This window comes from Rhinolophus hipposideros, assembly GCF_964194185.1.
Source record: "Rhinolophus hipposideros genome assembly, chromosome: X".
NCBI lineage: Eukaryota > Metazoa > Chordata > Mammalia > Chiroptera > Rhinolophidae > Rhinolophus > Rhinolophus hipposideros.
Window position 1 is genome coordinate 26,508,586 of NC_138046.1, and position 24,644 is coordinate 26,533,229.

The 24,644-nt window shown below is 33.6% G+C and overlaps 1 protein-coding gene across 3 annotated transcripts in view; it reads left to right on the plus strand.

Moving 5' to 3' along the window:
- The window catches only part of ZNF280C (zinc finger protein 280C), a 62,647-nt gene that overhangs the window by 22,917 nt on the left and 15,086 nt on the right, over positions 1-24,644 (plus strand). For 2 of the 3 annotated variants that reach the window (XM_081042489.1, XM_081042488.1), the window contains exons 5-13: positions 1,749-1,814; positions 1,912-2,048; positions 7,657-7,771; positions 10,674-10,841; positions 10,983-11,092; positions 15,925-16,145; positions 19,433-19,590; positions 20,264-20,364; positions 21,123-21,269. In XM_081042489.1, coding sequence (XP_080898615.1) covers positions 1,749-1,814; positions 1,912-2,048; positions 7,657-7,771; positions 10,674-10,841; positions 10,983-11,092; positions 15,925-16,145; positions 19,433-19,590; positions 20,264-20,364; positions 21,123-21,269 — 1,223 coding nt within the window. The remainder of the gene's footprint in view (positions 1-1,748; positions 1,815-1,911; positions 2,049-7,656; positions 7,772-10,673; positions 10,842-10,982; positions 11,093-15,924; positions 16,146-19,432; positions 19,591-20,263; positions 20,365-21,122; positions 21,270-24,644) is intronic. The other variant, XM_081042490.1, reaches the window with a different exon arrangement.

Genomic DNA, 24,644 nt, shown 5'->3' on the forward strand with positions numbered 1-24,644 from the left:
ACATGGGCTGTGGTTCTGGCCACACCCATCTTCCATCAATTCCTGATAATATTCAGGAAGGAGGAGGAACTGCTCTTCAGCCACTGTATTTGGACCTCACAGGCTATCAGTACACCTGATCCTCATGGCTTTCCAGCAGAACATGACTAGTACCTTTGTGGATTGTTAGATTTCAGTTAGAGTAATTATATTTAACATTGTTACGGTGTTAACGTGAAAATATTGATGATAATGTTAAAAGGTCCAATAAAAATGTGTAAAATGCAGAGGAACAACATACTGAATTTCAGAGAAAGAGGAAACAGATTCTTTCCTATTATATTTACTTTCTTTTAGTCAAGGAGAATTTACCAAAGAATGTAGCCAGCATACCAGTGTTTTCTTACTTACCATGACAGTGCATAATAGTGTGATTAAGAGACAGGGTTTTAATTTTCTGAAATCCTAGTTCTTGCTTCTCTTGACTCTCAACTTGGGCTAGCGTTTTTATTCAGTTTTATAAGAGGTAGAATAGTTTATTTTAAAATCTTGTGGCAAATTGAGAGGTGCTAAGTGAAGTACCACTTCAGTTATAAAATGAGCTAGCCATATTAGTATGTTTGTTGTTGATAGTGGAGCAGAATATTCTCTTCATTATTGTTTCCTAGTCACTATAATTATTTTCATACTGAAATATTACTATATTTCAAAATTACTATTGAAATCATCTTATTGAAAGCATGGCAGTTCTGCTTGGATTTATATCACTTGTAGATAACTGTTAACAGTACTTAACTAGAATAATGTGTATTGGTTTTAAGTGATTCTATCAAAAAGAAAGTTGACTCCAGTGAAATTCTTTTCTGAGTTAACTCAGAATTTAAATTATTTTATTGATGTTTTATGTGTGTGCCATAAAATATTTTAGCATATGGAACCTGAGCTAAATATTTATGTAGAACCACCATGAAGGGCATTAAAAACTTTTGTTTGATAGTCTACTATCACCAAAAAGACTACAGGAATAGCCCTTTAATGACTTGAGTAAATACTTCTCTTGAATTTCTGAATGAAAACAGTATCAAGTAGATTTTTCTCCTAGAAGACTTCTGTAGTGCTTAGTCATAGAGCACTGCATTTCCATTATCATACAATAACCCTACTGTTGTATGACCCTTTACTTTATAGAATTATTTTAAGAGATCTGGTTCTTTTCTACTAGGAGGGAACAAAGGAAATTTTGTGAGGTTTTATGGGATTTTTTAAATGCTTTGTACCTTTTTCTGATTAGAAATTTTTGGCAAATCTCTACTCTTCCAAATTTTCAGTTGATTCCTCAATAACCAAAAATTATGGATTCATACTGGTACAAGAGTGAGCCATCTTAAACTGATCCAGAGGGTCATGTTAGGCTCACATTGACATTTGGTGTAGTAGTAGATTTGAGATACTCCGGTAAATTCTATGTTCAATTTAGTCTGCAGTCTCTGATAGTGTTCCTTTCAGAACTCAAGAGTAATGGTTTAGTTAATCCAATCAGCTTGCCCATTATGAAATGTCCAGGCTTTTAGAGGTATGGATATAGCATGGGGATTGGGGGGAAGAGCTAGAGTCACGGGAACCCAAGTCTATATACAACCCTGTCACCATTAAGAGAAAGACATTTACTTCAATTACTGGTTGTATATTGATATATTTTGGAAAGTTTTTTCTACTAGCTTAATAAAAACTTCATTCAAATAAATTTTAAAATAAACATATTTTTGTAGATATTTTGAACAGAGGTAACTCCAGCTCATCATCAAAGGGAGTAAAGCATGAGACACTCAGTCAAGGTACAGTATTATACTATTTTAATTTTGAAGTGAAATATTTTGACAAAATTGGTTGTATAGAAAAATATTCAATATATTGTGTAATTTTAAAATACAGGTCTTACTGATGCATTCAAGCCTACAAGTCAACACTACAAAGACCCAACATCAAATCCGGTGGCTGCCCTACCTAGATTTCATCCTGAATCTAAATCTTCACATAGCTCTGTTATTGTTCAGAACGTGTCTAAACCTGTAAGTTTTTCTGAAAATACACAATTAGTTCAGGGATATATTGGATATTATAATACAGAGTTGGAATTGTGGACTATCATAGCTAGTCACCATTTCAGTAGAAGCATAATCACTATAAGAAAATATCACCATCTTTATAATAGCTCAACCAATACCCAGAGTAATAACTGCAAGGACTAACTAGCCAACCTGTTAATAAATCAGGTAATTATATTTAGCTTAATTTAAATAGAAATAATATTGAAAACTGTGCTAGCTAAAGGTTAGTAAAAAAGTATAATCAGTAATGAATATTTTGTAATGGCAAAATTCTTAAGATGGTAAATTGAACCAGGTAGTCATAATTGGAAGATTGTTCCAAGGTCATTGTTGCTGTTTATTCTGAAAACATACCTTCATAGTTCAGTTTGAATTTTTTTTTAACAGAAGTGATAGATAATGGTAATATTCAACATGTCTTTGACTGTTAATATGGGTCTTTTTTCTAAATGCTATATATAAATTATATCTCATTTAATTCTTATGACTTCCCTATGAGGTGGGCACAATAATTATCCCCATTTTATAGTTGAGGAAACTGAGGCTCAGAGAGGCCAAATAATTCACTCAAGTCCACACAGCTGGTAAATGATAGATCTGAGATTTCAATTCAGATTATCCCAGTTTATAAAATATGCACATTCACACATCTAGCCATACATTTAAGTATATACTTTTAAAAATAGAAGTATTGCCTTAGGGCAATGGTATAGTACACAGACTATTCGAATTCCCTGAGACTCTTTCCAGCGTCCATGAGGTTAAAACTGTTGTCATAGTAACACTAGCGTATTTGCCCTTTTTACTTTGTCAACATTTACACTGGTGACACAAAAGCAACGGAGGTTAAAACTACTGGCACCTTAATATGAATCAAGGCAATGGAACCAAACTATACTAGTAGTTTTTGTATTGGTGATCCCCAAGCACCTACCATAGAAAATTTAGACTTTTATTTAAGAATATCTTTAAAGAAGTAATATTTTTTTACTAATTTTATTAACTTTTAACCCTTGAATATACCTCTTTATAAATATTCTGTGTGATCAAACCGGTACTATGCATAAAGCATTTCTGTATCTTCAGTATAAAAGTTTTCTTGAGAAAAAGCGCTTGTGTGATTTAATTGCAAACTGAACTCGCTGCCTTTTTTAATGGAATGTCATTTTTACTTGAAAGGATAACTGACAAAACAGCATGTATTAATTATTGCTGCATAACAATAGTACCACTAACTTAGCAGCTTAAAGCAATATACACTTATTATCTCATGGTTTCTGTGAGTAAGGAGTCAGGGCATGGCTTGACCAGATCCTCTGCTTCAGGATCTCATGAGGCTGCAATCAAGGTGTTGGCCAGAGCTGCAGTATCATTTAATACTGATTCCAAGCTCACTTGGTTGTTGGTGGTATCCAGTTCTTTGTAGGTTGTCAGACTGAGGGTGGTAGTTTCTTGCTGTTGTCAGCCAGAAACTGTTTTCAGTTCCTTGCTATGTAGGCCTTCCTAACATTACTAGTTGCTTCTTCAAAATCAGCAAGGGAAAGAGAGTCCCCAGCAAGGTGACCTATGTAACACTCATTGTATGTCTTGTCATTTTTGGCATATTCTAACGTGTTTCCCCGAAAATAGAACCTAGCTGCACAGTCAGCTCCTAATGTGTCTTTTGGAGCAAAAAGTAATATAAGACCTGGTAGTATAGTGTAGTGTAGTGTAGTGTAGTGTAGTATAGTATATCACATATCATATCGTATTATATTGTATAAGACCTGGTCTTATAGTAAAATAAGACCCGGTCTTATATTATAGTAATATAAGACCGGGTCTTATATTAATTTTTGCTCCAAAAGATTCATTAGAGCTGATTGTCCAGCTAGATCTCATTTTTTGGGAAACACGGTATTGATAAGAAGCAATCTGAGATCTTACACATACTCTAGGGGCGATTACACAAGGGTGTAAATATCAGGAAAGAGTCATGGGAGCCACCTTTAGAGTTGTCTGCTGTACAGTTTTTCACTCTTCAAAAATGTACAAAGGGTGCCTGTCACGGAAAAAACATAGTATTCTTGCCAATGATAAAATTTGAGCTTTCATGGAAAAATTAGACCTTTGGTAAATTTGTATCTGCATTTTGAAACACTGTTCAGTAATAATATGAGCCTTGGACGAGTAGTTCAAGAAACCTGAATTGAAAATGAGATACTTGAGTGTTGATTCAGACTTTGATCCTAACTAGAGCATCGTCACAACCTCTCGGGGCCTTACTTTCTTCATTTCTAAAATCAGAACCTTTACCAAGACCACTGGCTGTCAAACTCTAAAATCCTCTAAGCATCCATGGGCTGTTTTTAATGTTTTCCTTTTAAAAAGAAAAACTTAATAGGTGTACCTGAAGATGGCAGGCTACCAAAAATGCAAAAATTACTTGATTTTAGCTGGAATCAGATTAACTTGGTTTTCTCACACAGTCATAAGCTGTTTTGTGGGTGGGGGGAAGATACATCATTATTTAAATGCAGATAAATGAAAAACATTCCTACACCTGACCCAGGGAGAAAGAATAACAAATGGTGGAGGGGCGGTATCTTTCATGTTAGCAAAGTTAGAAACTAGAACTCATTCAAACTCATATTTTTTTTGTTTCTGTGGACATGGTTGTTTAATCAAATCAGGTTCCCAATCCTGCTTTTAAAAAATACAGCTTTTTAAAAAATAGAAATTTTTGTCAGTTGGTTTAGGGTGAGGCCTGGGCATGAGAGATTTAAAAAAAAAAACTCTAGGTGACTCTAAAGTGCAGCCAGTGTTGAGAATGGTGTGTATGTGTGTACGTACATATACATATACATTATATTTTTCCCTGAATTAATTGAGAATCTGTGTAAGGGAATTTTCTCTGAAATTTTTAGACATTGTCGTTCTCTCTTTTTTTTTTAATTTATGTTTCATTACTTTCAGGTGTACAAAGCAATGCAATAATTAGACATTTAAACTTATAAAATGATAACCCACCCCTCTGACATCTTTTATAGCGGTTACAATACCATCAACTATCTTCCCTATGTTGTACTTCATATCCCATGACTACATATACCTATATATTTAGTTATAGGTGACATTCAGTGTTATTCTACTACAGCTACAGGTGTATAGCGCATTGGTCAGGCATCTACACAGTCTGTGACCTGATCCCCCTGATAAGTCCAGTGCCCATCTGGCACCTTCCATGATCTTCACAACATTGTTGATTATATATCCCATACTTTTTATTAACTACCAATTTGTATTTCTTAATGCCTTCACCTTTTTCACCCTGTCCTCAACCCCATTCCATTCCCATCTGTCACCCTGATAGATCTAGTACCTACCTGGAACCATATCTAGTTATTACAGTATTATTGACTATATTCCCTATGCTATACCCTACATCCCCATGACTACTGTGTAACAACCAATTTGTACTTCTGAATCCCTTCCCCTTTCACCCATCCTTAACCCCCCTCCCATCTTGAAGAAGTCCTTCTAAGATTCCTTGTAATACTTGTTTGATGGTGATGAACTCCTTCAGCTTTTTCATGTCTGGGAAGGTCCTTATCTGTTTCAATTTTAAATGACAGCCTTGCTGGGTAGAGCAATCTTAGTTGTATGTCATTGCTTTTCATCACTTGGAATATTTCCTGCCATTCCCTTTTTGCCTGCAAAGTTGCTGTTGAGAAATCAGCTGACAGTCATATGGGGGCTCCCTTGTAGGTAACTGACTGCTTTTCCCTTGCTGTTTTTAAGATTCTCTCTTTGTATTTAACCTTTTGCATTTTAATTATGATGTGTCTTGGTGTTAGCCTCTTTCGGTTCATGTTGTTTGGGACTCTGCTTCCAGGGCTTGTATGTTCATTTCCTTCACCAGGTTAGGGAAGTTTTCAGTCATTATTTCTTCAAATAGGTTTTCAATTCATTTTCTACTTCAGCAGATCTTTTGAGTAAGCAGGGAGGTAATTATTCTTGTAAAGTCCATGTGATATGGCATAATGGCCACAGGCTTTGTAATCAGGACAACTTAGGTTCTCATTACAGCTTTATCGTCATTAACAAGCTGGGTTGTACTAGGAACTTTACTTAACCATATTTAAATTTACCTATTTTTAAAATGGGAGATAATAGTAGGTCTTTATTAGTACTATTGTGACAACTACTTGATAAAATGCATGTACTGTGAAAGAGGCAAATACACTTTAAATGGACAATAATTGGTAGCTCTTATTTCATTTGGAAAGGTAAATGACTTGAATCTCAGAAGTGACTTGCCTAAGGTTTCATAGTTAAATGGACAGGCCTTCTGAATCCCAGTGTATTGCCTATTGTACTTTGCCATTGTATTTGGTATCTTTCTGAACTATTTTATGAGATATAAAAAATTCCCGATTGAGGAATTGTTTTAACATCTTATTTGTTGAATAATGTGTCTGCTCTCTGAAGTGGTACTTAATTGACCAGAGTTATCACCTAGGAAAGGATTTAAAGTACTAACTTGATTAGGAAGAACTTCTGTTAAAGAACTATTTTGGACATTGCTAGTGAATATTTTCCATTTTGCGGGCAAATATTTGGAGAAAATATTTACCTTGAAGTAAGATTATGCTTGGTCACATATAAGTCACATAGCCATTATTGATTTTATATAATATACATTAAGGCACAAATGCAAAAATATGCCTGATATACCTCAAATTCTAGAAATGGAATGGTTTGGATCACTTCAATATCTGTCTCCATAACTTCTTAACAAACCCATGTCAACAGAAATCTTAGTAGCAAAGTAAAATTCCTAAAACCTAATTGTCTTTCAACTTTTAAGCACAAAGCACTGAAACAAGATTCTTACATTCCCATTATAAAGGTGCATGGTGGGATAGAAAAGAAACAGAACAAAATGCATGCTGTATTTTGATTTTGTTTTCTGCAGATGGTTAGTGTGGTATATGGAATATATTAATCAGGACTATATTTTATACACAGATATCTGTCCATCTTTTTTCACTGAAATTTATATTGGAAACATTTTTTCTGTGTAATTGGATATTTCTCAAAAGCATGATGTTGCATGATAGTCTATCATTTAATTTATTGAACCATTCCTCAATTGTTGGGCATACAGGTTTTCATTTTTTGCTAAAATAAATAATTCTCCATTAAATGTTTTCATTTCATTAGCATGAATTCTTAGAAGTGGAATATTTGAAATAATTGGATCAACTCTTAAAGCCCTTGATAGATACTGCCAAAATTTTCTTGCAGGAAAGTTTTTCCAAAATATAACTTTTACTTTGCCAATCATATTATCATTATGTTTTAATTTTAGATTTCCAGAAAAATTATAATAATAATTCAGAGAGTTCTCATAGTATACTCCTTACCCAGTAGATGGTAATTTTGACAGAGTAATAATTACCTTTGTGTTTTATAATTTATTAGTAATTGAATCATTGAGGTTATCATATATCTCTATAGTATTGTCATACAGGTAAAATTACCTTTATAAAAGTTTATGAAACAAAATAATTATAACTTTTTACAGGACTTTACAAAGAATTCATCACAAGTTGAATCGGATGATTCTTCAGATTTACTGTTTGACTTGACCCAGGATACAATACCACTCTCCCAAGAGGGATCAACAATTTGTGTAGAAGGTTTGGTTTAGCACTTTTTATAAATATAATAAAAAGAGAACTGATGAATATACATTTGAAATGAATTTCTATTTTGAAGTCCATGCCTTCATGTTAAGTTTTTCATATATTGTAAGATGGAAGCTAAAAGTGCCTTTCTTGGATGATTTTATATAAAATTGTATTTAATAATAGAATATTTTATTTATTTCTATTAAGTTGGCTAGCATGTATTCTTTGAGCTCATTCTCACTTGGAACCAGCCATGGGATGAAAAAATCTTAATATAATTTCTGTGAGTCAGGGATGTGCCTTGATACCCTAATACTATGGGGTTTTTAAAAAAATATTATTTGGAAGGTCATTAGTATGAGGAAAGTGCATGGTTATATTAATAGTTGATTTCTTCATAGACTCGTTAGTGTGTTTCTATCCAAATAAATGCTGTAGATGTGATAATTAAACATGATTATAGAGTAGTATAAAATGGCAGTACTAAAGAAATAACAATTTGTACAAAGTAAGTTCTCACTAAATATCCATTTGAGTAATAATGAAAATTTCTAATTGAAGAATTACAGTTCTTTCATTGTATACCACAATAAAGTTCTTCATTATTATGAAATAAATTAGTATGCCTAGAAGGAATTTTATCTAGTTGAAAAATCCTTATAATCAAAGCAATTACTGTTTCTATATTAGCAAATTTGATATATTTCACTAAATGGAGAGAGGTAAACAAATAATTTTTTGGATGTTTAAATTGTTTTCTAACAAATTAGTATGTATTTGCCAAACCAAAATAGTAAGAAATTTATAGTAATACGTGTACCAAAAATATTTTCCTGTTTTGATAATAGTTTGATATTCACCTGTCTAGGTGTCACTCACATAGTTAGTAAAATAGCCAAGAACCAAAATAAACTAGGATATAAAATACTTGTCTGAAATCTGATTTTATAAAGCACATGGTCTTTATTCAAAGAAAAATCCAGAATTCTTGAAGCTTCTAGAAGATAAAGACAGTGACTCCTGCTCTCTCTACGTTGTAGTACTGTGGGGAGTGGAACTTTGCCCTAATAGTAAATAGCGTTATAGTTGATCAGGAAGATAGAAATTTCAGCCTCTATTCTAAAGATTTTTGTGGACATTATCAAGTCACCTACCTTCTTTATACCTAATTTTCTCACGTTACTAAAATAGATACTTTTATTTTTCTCACATAATGCATTGATTCTTCAGACCTGAAATAAGCCATTTGGAGATACAATTTTAATTCTCACTCTGCTTATCTCAGCTTTTTTGAGGCTCAGATGAGATAAGTGAGAAGTGAGAAATGCATTATAGCCTTTAAGGACTTGAAAATAAACAGTTGTTAGTATGATAATTATGAGCGCTAATGTGTGCTATATGTTCAGAAGAATGATTAATGGACTTCTGTCTATGATGATCATGGGTTCTTGGAGAATGTTGGATTTGAACTTGATTTAGAAGAATGAAAATTGTTTATTGGCCCCGTTGAGGATAGTGAACAGCACAAGCTAAAGGCAACAGATACAAATAGTTAAAGAATAAGAATTTAAAACTATTGAGCTCAGAATGATTTTATTTAACTTGGAGATTTACTCATGCTTTAAAAATTTATATATAAAACAGTCTATTTTTACTATACAGCCTGCTAGATAATCAGTTGCCTGTCCAAAATACCAGCAGTCATTGGTTGTTCAAGTAACCTAAACATCTAACAAGAATGTTAGTGTGATTATACAGAAATCAGTCCCAGGTGCCTGCAGTATAGCTGTCAGGAATCATGTGCTTAAGGATGGAAAAAAATCACTTCTACGTAATCTCAAAAAAATGAAACACAAATTTGGCAGAGGAGCCAATTAATGTAATGCTCTTATTTTCCTGGCTTGTATCTATTCTACTGTTTCTACTGTTAGTGTACAGTTAGGAGCATTTAAAATATGATAAGCAGTTTTAGAATCTTTATCGCAAAGTACATCTGTTATTTTCAAAAGGCCTTTTGCCGGATCTGGTTATAGCCTAAATAGCCCCACTTCTCTTGTGAATGCCCTCAATTATATAATCCTTCAGCCTTTAAGGTGATGGTTTTCAACTCAAAACTTTTTAGCAATGAAATCTCTATTCAAGCAAAGATTTATTTGAAAGTCTAATTTTAAAAAAAAAGTAAAAGGGAAGTTTCTCTATTTGACATTCCCACTGACATGCCCTTAGGACAGAACCATTAGACTTGGGAACATAGTTTGAATTTTCACATGTATGAGTGAGATATTATCAGTCAAGATTAGTTGTTCCTATTTTGACATAGGGAATAAACAGATAATTTAAACTACCTGTCGGGTTGTTAAGTGGAAGAAGAACCAACTTGAATTTTCCATTAGAAAAAAAAGTTATTTTTTTTTAGTATCTTAAAGGGTTTCTCTAAATTTTTAGAATAGAAATTGGTTTTGTTTACAAACTCAAATGTATTTTAAGCAACTAAAGATAAATTCATTTTTTTGGAACTGAGCTTAGAGTATTCTCTGTGCTTTAATTTTTTCCTTGGGATTTTTTTTTTGTTTGTTCTGACATTTTGCATGGTACCTATTTACATATATCTTTATTTGAAAGCATCTTTAGAATTTTCTTGAATAAAAAGTTTATTTCATAAATTGTTCAAATGTGTTTAGTCCATAATAGCTATTTGTGCAGTTTCTTTCTACTTATTGATTACATAAATTTTGATCATTCTTTATTGTCATCTGTATGATGTGGTAGTTCAATTATATCACCTTTACTTTAGCTCCAAAGTATTTTTATATACTTAATTTTAAAGGTAAGGCTATTTTAGTAGCATTTGTAAGCAGTGTCCTAGACTAAAGAATTTACAAATAACTTTTTCATTATTTAAATTTTGTAGCTCTGGATGAAAATCTGCCTGTACTAAAACGTCCTGCTTCTGAAGTAAGCAGAGTTAAACCAAAAAGGCCAAAGACCAGTGACGATGGTTCTGAAATAAATTCTTGTGCTTCATTGTCTTTAAACAACTCTCCTTCAGTGACATCCTCCCCTGTTATGACATCAGAAGGTAATCTGGCATATAAAAAACAAATTATAATATTTATACATCAATTTTAGAAATTATGATAAATTATAAAGCTATTATTACTGGTTGTTTAAGGTTTAAAAAAGAAAAACTTGAGTCATAAAAATCCTTAATTTATTTTAGGTACAGATACCTCGTCAACTGAATATAAAACGGGAAAGCCTTTTCAAAGATCTTGTCCAAAGTGCAGTGTTCAGTTCAATCTTTTGGATGCTTTGAAATATCACATGAAGGTAAAACTTCTTCCGAATTTGATTTTTAAAACTATTCATAAATCTCTGACATTATTAAGGATTGATATATATATATATATATATATATATACATAGTAAATGCTAGAATGTCCAGATATTTAGATAATAAAGCTTCTTATTGGTATTTTCATATAACTTAAGTAAAAATTTATATTTATAATGATACTTGATGTTTGTATATTTTGCACTACAGATGGAAAAAGAAAAAGGGCTTAGTTTCTTAGTTATTTTTTAGTTCAATTTGGGGAGTGTTATAGTCATATGATTCAAAAAGTATAAGAAGGTATACGAGGTGTGATCAAACAATATAGTGAATATTTAAATTTTAAAATTATTACAATAAAAGACTCATTGCCAGGGGGCGGATGGGTGGCTCAGTTGGTTGGAGCACATCCTCTCAACCACAAGGTTGCCGGTTCAACTCCCACAAGGGGTGGTGGGCTGCGTCCCCTGCAACTAATAGCGGCAACTGGACCTAGAGCTGAGCTGTGCCCTCCACAACTAGGATTGAAAGGACAACAACTTGACTTGGAAAAGTCCTGGAAGTACACACTGTTCCCCAATAAAAAATCCTGTTCCCCTTCCCCAATAAAATCTTTAAAAAAAAAAAAAAAGATTCATTGCCATTAACCCCGCCCCAAATACTCCCCCTTGTTTCAGACACACTTATCCCATCATTCTTGCTACTTTTTTAATTAATTTATTGAGGTGACAATGGTTAGTAAAATTATATAGGTTTTAAGTGTACAATTCTGTAATACGTCATCTATATATCACATTGTGTGTTTACCAACCAGAGTCAGTTCTCCTTCCATCACCATATATTTGACCCAGTTTACCCTCAGCTACCACCCCCCCCCTTACCCTCTGGTAACCACTAAACTATTGTCTGTGTCTATGAGTTTTTCTTAGTTTGTCTTGTTCCTTTGTGGTTTTCAGTTTTATATCCCACATATCAGTGAAATCACATGGTTCTCGACTTTTTTTCTGAAGCAGTTCTAGAAGTCCTCTGTCATGACTGTCTTTAGTTGTGCTGTTGTGGCTGTCTCCATGTCTTGAATCACTTTGACTTTGGGGAAGAGCCAGAAGTCGCACGGTGATAGATCCAGTAAATAACATGGATGAAGACACATTGTCATGTTTTCATTTGCACGGTGATAGATCCAGTAAATAACATGGATGAAGACACATTGTCATGTTTTCATTTGACAGAAATTGCAGTATATAAGAAGCGATGTGTGACACAGAGCATTGTCATGATGGAGGATGATTTACGGCACACTTTAAAACACACCTACTCTCAACTGTAGCTCGCACCCGACTGACGGCACCAAAGAAGTTGAAACTTGTCACACACTGTTACTAATGATTGACACACTGCTTCCCGTATTGAAGATCCCTGCCTTTCCGTTGGATGGCACACGGCAGGAGCATTCACCGTATTTTTTTATCACGACGGAAAGGCTCCGTGTCACACATCGCTTTTGGTATGGCAATTTCTGTCAAATAAAAACATTATGGTGTGTCCTCATGCACCTTATTCACCTGATCTGGCACTATGTGACTTCTGGCTCTTCTCCAAAGTCAAAATGACCATGAAAGGTAAATGTTTTGAATCGATTCAGGGCCTCAAGGCAGCAACGACAGCACAACCTAAGACATTCATGAAAGAGGACTTCCAGAACTGCTTCAGGAAGTGGCAAGAATGATGGGATAAATGTATTTGAACGGAGAGGGAGTATTTTGTGGGGGATTAATGGCAATGTGCCTTTACTGTAATAAATTTTTTTATTTAAACATTCACCATGTGTTTTTATCATACCTCATACAGTGAGAAAGCTCACCAGTCTTCTTATATGCCTCATTCCCAATACGAATAGCAAAGGAAATAATTTTTATTAATTTCTATTATCTTTGATTTTCTACATAACAGATGCACATAAATACATTTTCCATTTCATACACAAACCCATGGCATATTATATATACTTCTACACCGGGAGAAAGTGGCAAACCTTCTCTAACACATAGCTTTTATTTATTGTACCATTGCTTGTGATTAAAACTATGGTAAAGGGCAGGTGGATGCCTCGGTTAGAGTATGAGCTCTGAACAACAGGGTTGCCAGTTTGATTCCCACATGGGCGAGTGAGCTGCGCCCTCCACAGCTAGATTGAAGACAACGAGCTGCTGCTGAGCTTCTGGAGGGGAAGCCAGATGGTTCAGTTTAGAGCAAGAACTCTCAACAACAAGGTTGCCGGTTCAATTCCTGCATGGGATGGTGGGCTGCACTCCCTGCAACTAAGATTGAAAACAGCGACTGGACTTGGAGCTGAGCTGTATCCTCCACAACTAGATTGAAGGACAATGACTTGGAGCTGATGGACCCCGGAGAAACACACTCTTCCCCAATAAAAAAAATTAAAAAAACAAAACAAAAAACTACAAGAAACCTTCACATTATAGCTTATACATTTTTATATGTCAGTTAAACTTTTATAATATTACAGTAGGGATTTACATTTTGGGGGAAAAAAATGTGAATTTTAGGTTACGGTGTTTCCCTGAAAATAAGACGTAGGCAGACCATCAGCTCTAATGCATCTTTTGGAGCAAAAATTAATGTAAGACCGGGTCTGACCCAGTCTTATAATAAAATAAGACCAGGTATTGTATTTATTATGTTATGTTATGTTATGTGTTTGTTATGTTATGTTGTATTGACCTGGTCTTATAGTAAAATAAGACTGGGTCTAATATTAATTTTTGTTCCAAAAGTCACATTAGAGCTGATGGTCCGCCTAGGTCTTATTTTCTGGGAAACACATTACTTATGAATGATCTTTTGCTATTACTATACGTAAGTAGATTACAGAGATAATATTTTCTTCCAAAGGAAAAATATTTAGAGTATGAATCAAACATCTTAGTGATCTAAGACACATTACTAAGCTTTAAAATATTTTATTTAATCCTCAGAAAATTATTTTGGATAGATCTTTTTCTCATTGTTTCATAGTCAATTAATTGGCATAGCTGAAATTCATACTTTAGTCTATGATGGCAAAGCCCAGGTTCTCACACTTTTTTCCCCATTTTGAAAATTATATGGGCTTTTTTCTTGAGTGTTACTTGGAAACTCGAAAATAAGTGGTGTTTGTTTTTAGGGTATGGAATTTGATAGTTATCAATCAGTTACTGTACTAATATGTTATTTAGTTTTCTATATCTTCACTTACCGTGTTTCCCCGAAAATAAGACTTAGCCGGACCCTCAGCTCCAATGCATCTTTCGGAGCAGAAGTTAATATAAGACCCGGTATTATATTCATTACAAGACCCGGTTTTATTTTAATATTTTGTCTTATATTAAAATAAGACCAGCTCTTATGTTAATTTTTGCTCCAAAAGACACATTAGAGCTGATGGTCCTGCTAGGTTCTTATTTTCGGGGAATCACAGTATATTCGTCTACTTGTTCAGTCATGGTTTGAGAAAGCTCTCCAAGTCTCACGTTACCACTATTTTTTTTGATATCTTCCGATTCTGTTTTATAGTTGTTGCTATTTAGGATGTACATAGATCTCTAGATCTCTCTTTTAACTTCATTGTGAATGTACCTTTTAGCGTTTTATAAAGTATTCCTTTTTTGGCCTGAGTTCTATTTTGTTTGATATTAGGCTCAAACCCTTGCTTTCTTATTATGTTCATTTGCCAGTTAGATTCTTTTTTTTTTCTTATAGCTGCATGCTTTTTATTTCTCTAATTTACATGATATTTCCACAGGTATTGGAAAATGCTGAGTGTGACTTAATAGGGGCCAGTTAGATTCTTTATCCTTTTTTTTTTTTTCAACCCTTCCAAATCATTTTCTTTTTGGTATGTTTCTTGCTTTCACTGGAGTTTTCTTTCGTTTGTGATCTACATGAAACTTTTTTTTCAGTGGTTGAGTTAAACATTTATATTAGTAGGATAGATTTAATTGGCGTGATAGGTTTAATTGGTCTTGATTCTATCACAATTTTTGTTGTGCTTTATTTTTTAAAGTGTTTCACTTTGTCGTTGCATTGTGTGTATGTAGTTTGTGTTTTTAGGAAAGTTTATATTTTTGCTACAACTGAAAATTGTGTGCAATAAGTGAATTGGTTTCATCTCATTGGAAATAAAAAGCTCATATATGAAAATATTCCCTATTAGGGTCAGTTTATGTGCAGTCTTGATTTTATTCATGAAGTTGATTTCCCCTTAAGGTATTTCAGCATCCTAGACAGAATGTGTTGAGGTTTTCAAGATGTAAGTGATACTTCTTTCTTTGTGTCCTGTACATTTTCTAGCACCTTGAGTCTGGGGACTGTCAGGTTACCTGTGCTCAAAGTCCAGTTCCAAACAGGCTTTACTGAAATACTACTATGTTATTTGATAATTAAGCATATACATAATGGCATATAAAACTACCTTCCCTTTTAAGCTATGTCTTGACACAGGTATGAAATGTATGATTTTGGCCAAGGAACAAATTATTTTTAGATATTTGCATCTGAAAAGTTTAATTACAAGGGAAAAGATTGATATATAGCCATCCTTGATATTAAGGTTTTTGAAGTTATTTATTAAGATAATAAGTGTTTATTGTTTGAATTTTTTAGACCATATAAAGAAACAAGCCAATATTCTGTTGAATATTTTTCCAGATATATTCCAAGCATAGTTGTACATGATCTGGCTCTAGATATAAACAAAGAGTCATTTTTTGGTATCTTTTTTTAAAAAGAGATATAAATAAAGCTTACATATTTTTTTTTTCTCTTTCAGCGTTGTTGTCCAGACATGCTAAATACATTTTTGGAAATGATTAAAGTAGAAATTTCAAGTACTGAAAATAAAGATAAGACTGTTACAGAGAAAGGAAAATTGATTATGTTAGTTAGTGACTTTTACTATGGAAAACATGAAGGAGCTGTTGATGATGAGCAGAAGACTTATACAACCTTTAAATGCTTCAGTTGCTTGAAAGTTCTTAAGAATAATATTAGGTATGTAAATATTTATTTATATTTATGTTTTGAAATTAGGATGCCATAGTTGTAAACATTGTATCTTTATTTTTCGTGTCATCCTAGATAAGTGATTTTAACACTTTGTACGAAGAGCAAAGGCAGATTATCTTGTTGAAAGCTTTTGTCCTTGTATTTTAGAAGTTTGATACTTAGAGCCACTTAGTTGCATTTCTTTCACATAACTTAAGAAAGGACAAAATTTATTTTAACGTAGGGGAAAATCACTTTTTTCTGTATTTATCATTGAACTAGAAGTTTTCAAGGGACATTTTTATTTTTGAGCTACTTTTGAATCTTAGTTTTCCTATCACATGATGAACAACTTTGTCCAGTGTGACCTACATACCAGTCTTATTTAATGCCCTAAATTTTCAGTTTCTATTTATATATAATTGTTAGCACACTTACTTTGCAGAGAAAGTGATCTTTTGTGGTGATCTTGAGAAGAATACCAGTTCTGTGAAACATGTCTGCTTGAATTTTATAATTTAACACGTTTTTTTTTAATTTAACACATTTTAAAAGTAGAGGTTTAATTCTTAATAGAATTTTGAAGGTTTATACATGTGTGCTTTCAATTTCAGAAACTTGTACTTTACAATCCTTGAGTTATATGGCATATATACATACCTATCATCCTAAGTGAGATAGTAATAATAACAAAGTAGTAGACATATTGATTGGTATTTTTCATTGATTATACTGTAAAGCCTGACATTGTTTTTTCAACATTTTATTATAATTTTTTTTTCAAAGGAGGGCGCAGTTCACTGTGGCCCATGCGGAGATCCAACCAGCAGTCTTGGTGCTACCAGCACCATGCTCTAACCAACTAAGCTAACCGGCCACCCCCTATAAAATTTTCAAAATATTGCCATTGAAAAGTTTTTACAGTCAACATCTGTATATTTACCACCTCAATTCTACCATTAACATTTTATTATACTTGTGTTACCACATACTTATTGATCCATAGACCCATCTGGTTGTTTTGTTAGTTTTCAGTGTAAATTGCAGATATCAGTGCACTTCCCTTAGGTAAGATACACACACACACACACACACACACCTATATTGTGACACACGTAAACTTTTACCTTTGATAACCATCATTTGTAACTAACATTCTTAAGCATCCTACAGGGCATTTCTGAGCCTAGCATTTATTTTATTTTCTGGTGGATTCTTGGGTCCAGAATCAAATACATAGAAAAACCCTGAAATATACTGTAATAAATGCCTAACACTAAATTATGAATGCTATGCTTAGGATAGGGCTTTATAGTTTTTGAAGACCTTTCAAATATTATTCATATGAGTTTTCATACTGTACCTCCTTTTTATCAATCCGTAACCTCCATCAATTGCTAACAGTCCCAGCAGCTTCACAGAAGAGAAATTGTGCTTTGAGATGTAACTCTGAAACAATGTTACGATAGAACTCTGTGACGTCCTTCCATAGTTTTACCATTTTTATAGTAAAATCAAAAAATAATATTAGAAAATTTGGTAGAATATGTGCAGAAAAGTGGTTCACTGGTTAAGTTCCTTATTAAATTTAAATATTATGTATATAATATTAGAAGTTCTTTCAGCAATAGCTTTTCGGTTTTTGCTTTAAGATTTGCCTTTTAATACCACACGAAATTTTCTTTTGTTGTTTTTTGTTTTTTTGTTTTCACGTCAAAGGACTGGTTACAGATTTCTAGATGATCAGAACATCTAGAAATTTTAAGCTAACCATATTTTATAATACCTAGGAATTTTTAGCATTTTCAGCATATTACTCAGTACATGAAACCTGAACAGTAAACTCTGATAAGTTTAAACAACATTTTACCTGAATGGTTAAAACTAGGATGGTAAATTGATGGTTTTAGAGGTTGGTAGAAGCGAATAGTTCAAGATTTCTGCTCTCTGCTCTGTCAACGTGTAGGATAATTTTTTCCTACACTGTCACCAAAACCAGTTAGGACTAGTTTATTCTGAGAATAGCCTTGTGAGGGGTTTGCTGTTTACCTCTCTATCTGCTGGTTTGAGCAGTGTAAGCAGTATAATTGAAAGATAGCTAGTTAAGAGATTATTTTACACAAATAGATTTTTATTAAAGTTATGAGCTGAGAGTTGAATGGCTCATGACCTTTATATGTAAATATTTAGGCAAGACTGGGATTTTTAAAATAGATTTTAATAGAGATAATGTAAAATGAAAGGAGGAAAAAAAAGACATTTCAACATGTACCATAAGTAGTTCTAAAGAGAAGTCGTGTTTTGGAATTGTGAAAAAATAAATGTGGGGTTGCCGGTTCAATCCCCGCATGGGCCACTGTGAGCTGTGCTCTCCTTTAAAAAAATTTAAAAATTAATAAAATTAAAAATGTTAAAAGCTCCGTGATGATTGCTATCTAGGTTGATGACACCACTTTATTTCAATATTATTTCCTTTAAGGACTCATAGTAAATGACTTAATATTTGGCCCTGTCTTAAAATTGTTATTTTGATTGAATAACTTTACTTTGAAATTCAGTAAAAAGTTTCAGTAAGCCCTTTGAAATAGATATGCCTATTTGTGTTGTACTCTCTGCCATTGTAGGTCATAGTTCCTTCTTCGGGCATGAAGTCTTTTTGGGCATCTGACAGTAAAATGGAGAACTAAGTGGACGGTGCTAAAATGGTCATAGCCTGCAAGTTAAAAAGAACCATTTGTGCTAACAGTAAATCAGTGCCATTAAATAAAACAGTAGGTTCTTATAATTATCAGTATTAAAATTACTATTACATACATTTAGAAACCAAGACACAAATAAAAATAATAATTTGACTCTGAAGCAGCTGAAACCTATTGTATATCTTTAAGGTCTTCAAAAGATTTCTTTCGTGACTCTAGCTGATTTTGGTGGTATAGTTTCCTTCAAGTATTTTATTTTAGAATGCAAATGGTATTTCATGTATGGAAATGAAGCTTGCTGTTTTTCTTTACAAAAAAATAAATCTGAAATGATGAAGAATTACATCAAATTAGTAGTATTTCATATTAACTATATCAATGAGTTATTTTAAAACAAAGATGCAAAGAAAAATATTTACTGAGCCACTTAATGAAAGTGATTAAAGTGCATACTTTTCTAGAGGACTTTAAGGCTTGGAGATCGTATTTTAAGTAATACAACTGCATTTTTAGCATTATGTTCAGAAACTTAGTTGTGGGGTTTTTCTTTGGTTATAAATCTAAATATTTGCACCTGTTGACAATTATTTATAGGTTTATGAACCACATGAAACACCACTTGGAATTTGAGAAGCAGAACAGTGAGAGCTGGGAAAGCCACACCACATGCCAACACTGTTACCGTCAGTATCCCACACCATTCCAGCTGCAATGTCACATTGAGAGTACACATACACCGCATGAGTTTTCTAGTAAGTAATAATTTCATTGAAGTGCTAAACATTAATGATTTTGATCATCTAAACTAAGGAATTCTTAAGAACTCTGATAGAAAAATAAGAATTAGACTTTGTCATTAAAGGGCCAAGTTGAAAAACAAGTTTTAACTTGTAGAAACTTTTTTAGTAAAATTACTAAAATTGAAGTCCCTTTTGTAAATAGAAACTTCCTTGGCATTGCTCACGCATTGTATGTAGGGTACTAAATTAGAAAACTGAGATTCCCTAGTTTGCAAATATGAAATCAATGGTCTTGATCTACACTCTAATAAGAAAAGTAACCGCAGTTATAATTAAAAATCCCAGAGTGTGGAGTTAGACAGTTTGGATTCAGATTCTAGCTCTGCCGTTTAATATAGCTGCAAGATCCCAGGCAAGTTACTTAATCTTTCTCTGCCCCAGGTTCCTTATATGAAAAAACGGGGCTAAAAATAACAGTACCTCTCCCAGTGATGGGATGAGAATGAACTAGTAAGCTAATATAAGTAAAGTCCTTAGAACAGCATTAACAGAGTTAACAACTATAGAATTGTTGGATCAACTATTACTATTATTACTTGTTGCTGTTGTTATGGATGTACAAGATGAACTTTTTATTTCTATACATCCTTAAAATGGTGTAATGTGTTTTTTTTTCCACTTTCAGCTATTTGTAAAATCTGTGAATTATCATTTGAAACAGAACATACTCTTTTACAACATATGAAGGACACTCATAAACCTGGTGAAATGCCATATATTTGTCAGGTACACACACATTTTATCATGTACTTAGGTGTTTGTTTAAATTTCATGTGTCACAAAATAGTATTGTTCTTGGGATTTTTTAAAACCATTTAAATAAAATGAGTGCTAAAAGTGAACTCTCTCTTTAATAGGGGAAACTCCCTTGGTTTAACTCATGTGTATCAGGGTAGTGGGTTAGATTTGGCCTGTGGGTCGTAGTTTACTCACCCCTGTAATAGACCAAAAAAAAAATACTCTGCTGGAGAAAGACAAATATGGACTTTCTTACCAAGTAAGGAAGAAGACAGACACGCCAGAGAAATAGGCAATGCTGTTAGTTATGGGGAATTCAAGTAAATGTTTTGGGGCTGGTATTTTTCCAGAATTTGAAGTGGGTTCCAATAAGATAGCAAGATAAATTGCCTCTGTTATGTCCTGGGTGCTGTTTAAAACCCAAAGAAGAAAGTACTCCATTTCATATAGCAGGAAAAGCTTTTACAGGACAAGAGGTGTCAGAATTTGAAAATTCAAGTCCAGATGGAGGTAGTAGATCCGAAAAGAAGGTTTAGGAATATATCCCCTGAATGAGAACTTTTCTGTTTCAAAGATTATCATTATTACTTGCTGTGATAGGATTCTTAATTGTACAGGTAGCAGAGCTGAATTAAATAGTAGTACATAATGTTCCTCAAAAAAAGGGACTCATCATTGCTACTTTAATGTAATTGCATGTCAGTTATGAATTTTCAGGTTAAACTAAACCTTCTTTATATTTCTAGGTTTGCCAGTTTAGATCATCAACATTTTCTGATGTAGAAACTCATTTTAGAACATCCCATGAAAACACTAAGAACTTGCTATGTCCATTTTGCCTCAAAGTTAGTAGAATGGCAACCCCCTACATGAATCATTACATGAAACATCAGGTGAGATTTAGCAGTTCTTATTTGTTCATTTTGTCTTAGTGAAAAGTGTGTGTGTGTTTGTGTGTGTGTGTGTGTGTATCTTCGACCATTGGTTAGATTTGTTCTAGAAGGAAAGCAAAGTTATTCCAAATGACACAATTAATTTACAATTTATGCTGAATTATTTGTGAAACTTCCACTTCTTTTTTTTTGTCTGCTTCCTGATGGTGATGAGGCTTGTGAAAAGGGAAGATTCTGAAAGATAAGTAGAAATAGGAGCCGTAAGAGTGGAGGGGAAGAGGGAATATGAATAGAATATTTAGGTTGCTTATTTCAGTTTGCATAATTGTTCAGGGGTCTAAGAGTGGTGGGAATGGGAATGATTTTGAAGGTGGTTATTCACGAACAGGGAAAAGGAGACGTATGAACTGAGGAAGATAAGACTGAAGACTCATAATCTGGGTTGTTGTTTTTTTCTCTTCAAACTTTATTTCCAATTTCTAGTCCACTTTTTATTAAGCAAAGACATGTGGTTCTCATCAGTGACCCAGAATAGTCTTTTTTTAAGTAATTATCCCCCTTTTATTCCTGTTGTTAAGCACGTGTAAACTTATTTATTAAGCATTTATTTATCACTCTTATTATAAGTTTGTCTATTTTAACATTAGCTTTGTTTTTGGTTTGTTTTATTTTCACTTTTTATTTATTTTAAGTGTGTTTTTCCAGGACCCATCAGCTCCAAGTCAAGTAGTTGTTTCAGTTTAGTTGTGGAGGGCACAGCTCACAGTGGCCCATGTGGGGATCGGACTGGCAACCTTGTTAAGAGCACTGTGCTCTAACCAACTGAGCTAACCAGCTGTCCCCCCAGAATAGTCCTTTATAGCAGCCAGTGACAAAGGAAACAGCAATGGCACTTATTTCTCAATATGTGAACTATGCCAGAGAATTATGTTTAGGTTGTAACTTGTTTCCTGGATTACTTTTGCCAGTTCTGCTATGAAATTTCTGAGATACCAGTATCAGTACTTGTACCTTTCCCTTGAATTCTCATTTTATGCTTGTTCTTTTCCTTCCTGGCAGACCATCCTTTATTAGGGCTGAAAACTGATGAAACAGTAAGCCTGTTCTTTAGTGTTTGAAACTTAAAATGAACCATTTGGTACCTTTACCAAAATCAGCAGTCAATGAATTCACTGAATCTGATTATGTAATCAAGTTTTGTCATCTCACTGATCAGCTCATTACATTTTCTCATTCATTTCATTGTCATGGCCAATTTATTCAGCACTGCTACTAACATTGCTTTCAGTTCTGGTCATTAGGTAATCATGAAATCAACTTAGAGTTGTTAATTGGAAACAAAATCATAAAAGTAGCATATGCAAATACATTCAGGATCACCTAAATTGTGACCGTGGTGGTACCCACATGCTTTTTTTTTTTTTTTTAAGCCTGGTATGCCACCTCACCCTTAAGAACCTCTGGCAAAATCTTTCTAGAGTTTCCCCACCAGTGTTCCATCCAATGTTAATAGGAGCTCTGCTCTAAAATTGTTCCTGGAAAAAGAAGTTCAGTAAATGACTAGATTTATAAAATTGATAGTTTTTGTTTATTTTTTAAAATGAGACTTTTCAGAGCTTTTTATATGCTAAAAAATTCATAAATCTCCAAGCAAAGGATATTGTATATATTGTTCCCAAAACTTATTTGACTATTGAACCCTTTATTTGCTCAATACCTGTTAACATTTCTTGAGGAAACACGTCTTGGTGCTCTATATTTCATCTTTTGACCTTTGATTTTGAAAGGAAGTATGATATATAAAGCAGTAGCTCTCACTTTTTCATAATGAAGCTTTCAATATAATTCTTTCTCCTATGCTTTACTAAGCTCAGAGTGAGGTGTAGATGGGGAGAGAGTGGTATATGCTTACAGAGATAAGAGAGATGGATGGGCCTGCTATGTGGACTGTGTTTCTTAAGAGGTTTACCTGACCTATAGTCACTCTTCATACATACCCTGAGTTATATTTGTTAACATGCCATGTATGTAGGAAAGAGTTAAACCAGTAGGTCTGAGTTGCTCAAATCATGTACATTTCCAGAAGGGCCTACTTGCATAACTGGCCCTTGGCTAATTCCTGCAAACTGAACCTTTTGTTATTAACTGATGAGTGTTTTACATGTCTGGAACCTTGAGCCATGTTGTACCAGCTTTTCTAGATTATTTTGCACAAAAAATATGATTATGGTGAACACTTGCTTTTCTTCTGGGGGTCTGAAAATGTGACTGAACTGCATAATAAAACCTATGCTTTTAGAGAAAAAAAAAAAACAACGCCTTTATACACATTGCCAGGGGATTGATTAAGTGTGTCCTATAAACTCCATTGGGAGAAGGCACTTGGAAACTGGCACCAGTATCCTCCAGACTTCACCCAATGCAATTTTATTTTCCTTTATTAACCCTGCTGTGTATCTTTCACTGTAATAAATGAGAGCTGTGGGTGTAGCAACTTCTAAACCTTATAAATCCTCTTATTGAATCATCAAACCTGGGAGTAGTCTTGGGAACTATTAACACACCTTGGGTGCCAAATTTTTTTTGAACTTTAGAGTACCTAACAGGTAGGCAGTCAGCAATCAATAGAAGAATGGTTCTATTAATAAGGAAGATCATCAGGCATCCTTCAAAGCACTTGCAGTTTTTATAATTGTCCACAAAAGACTTGAAAACCATATCAGGATTATAAAAGGATGTAGGATTTCAAATGTGATAAATGGCCTCCGTATATCTTTATAATGATAACAAGCAGGTAACATACTAATCACTTGCCATATGACAATCACTAGTTCTTTTACTTGTATTATCTTCACATCCACTGTGAAAAGCGGTATGTGATCATTTTCATTTCATAGATGAGGAAACAAAGCTTAATAGAGAGTTAACTTGCCCAATATCACATTCTCTAGCAAATGGCAGAGCCAAAAATTGCCTTAGAGCCCAAGCTTTTACCACAGAATCATACTTTTCATTACATTACATCTAAAGGCAGGTTTACAGATAGTCAGAATTAGTCTTGAAAATCCCTCAAATCACCCAAACAGTATATAATATGTTTGTCAAAAAGTTTAACACAGAGTTTGTCTCTATCCTTATAACAGATCACTTTTGGTTTTGGTTGAACATACCATGCTATTTAAAAATGCACTTTATTATCATCAGCCTTAGCACATCGCAAGCATGCATGCGTAAGAGAGATACACAAGACTTGAGTCCAACTAAAGGAATAATAGGTTAATGTCCCCCATCTCAGGGCTCTGGACAAATGCTCATTGAGCGGAATGGCAGACAGTTTGAAATAGTTAAATTGTACCTTCTCATGTGTACCTCTCT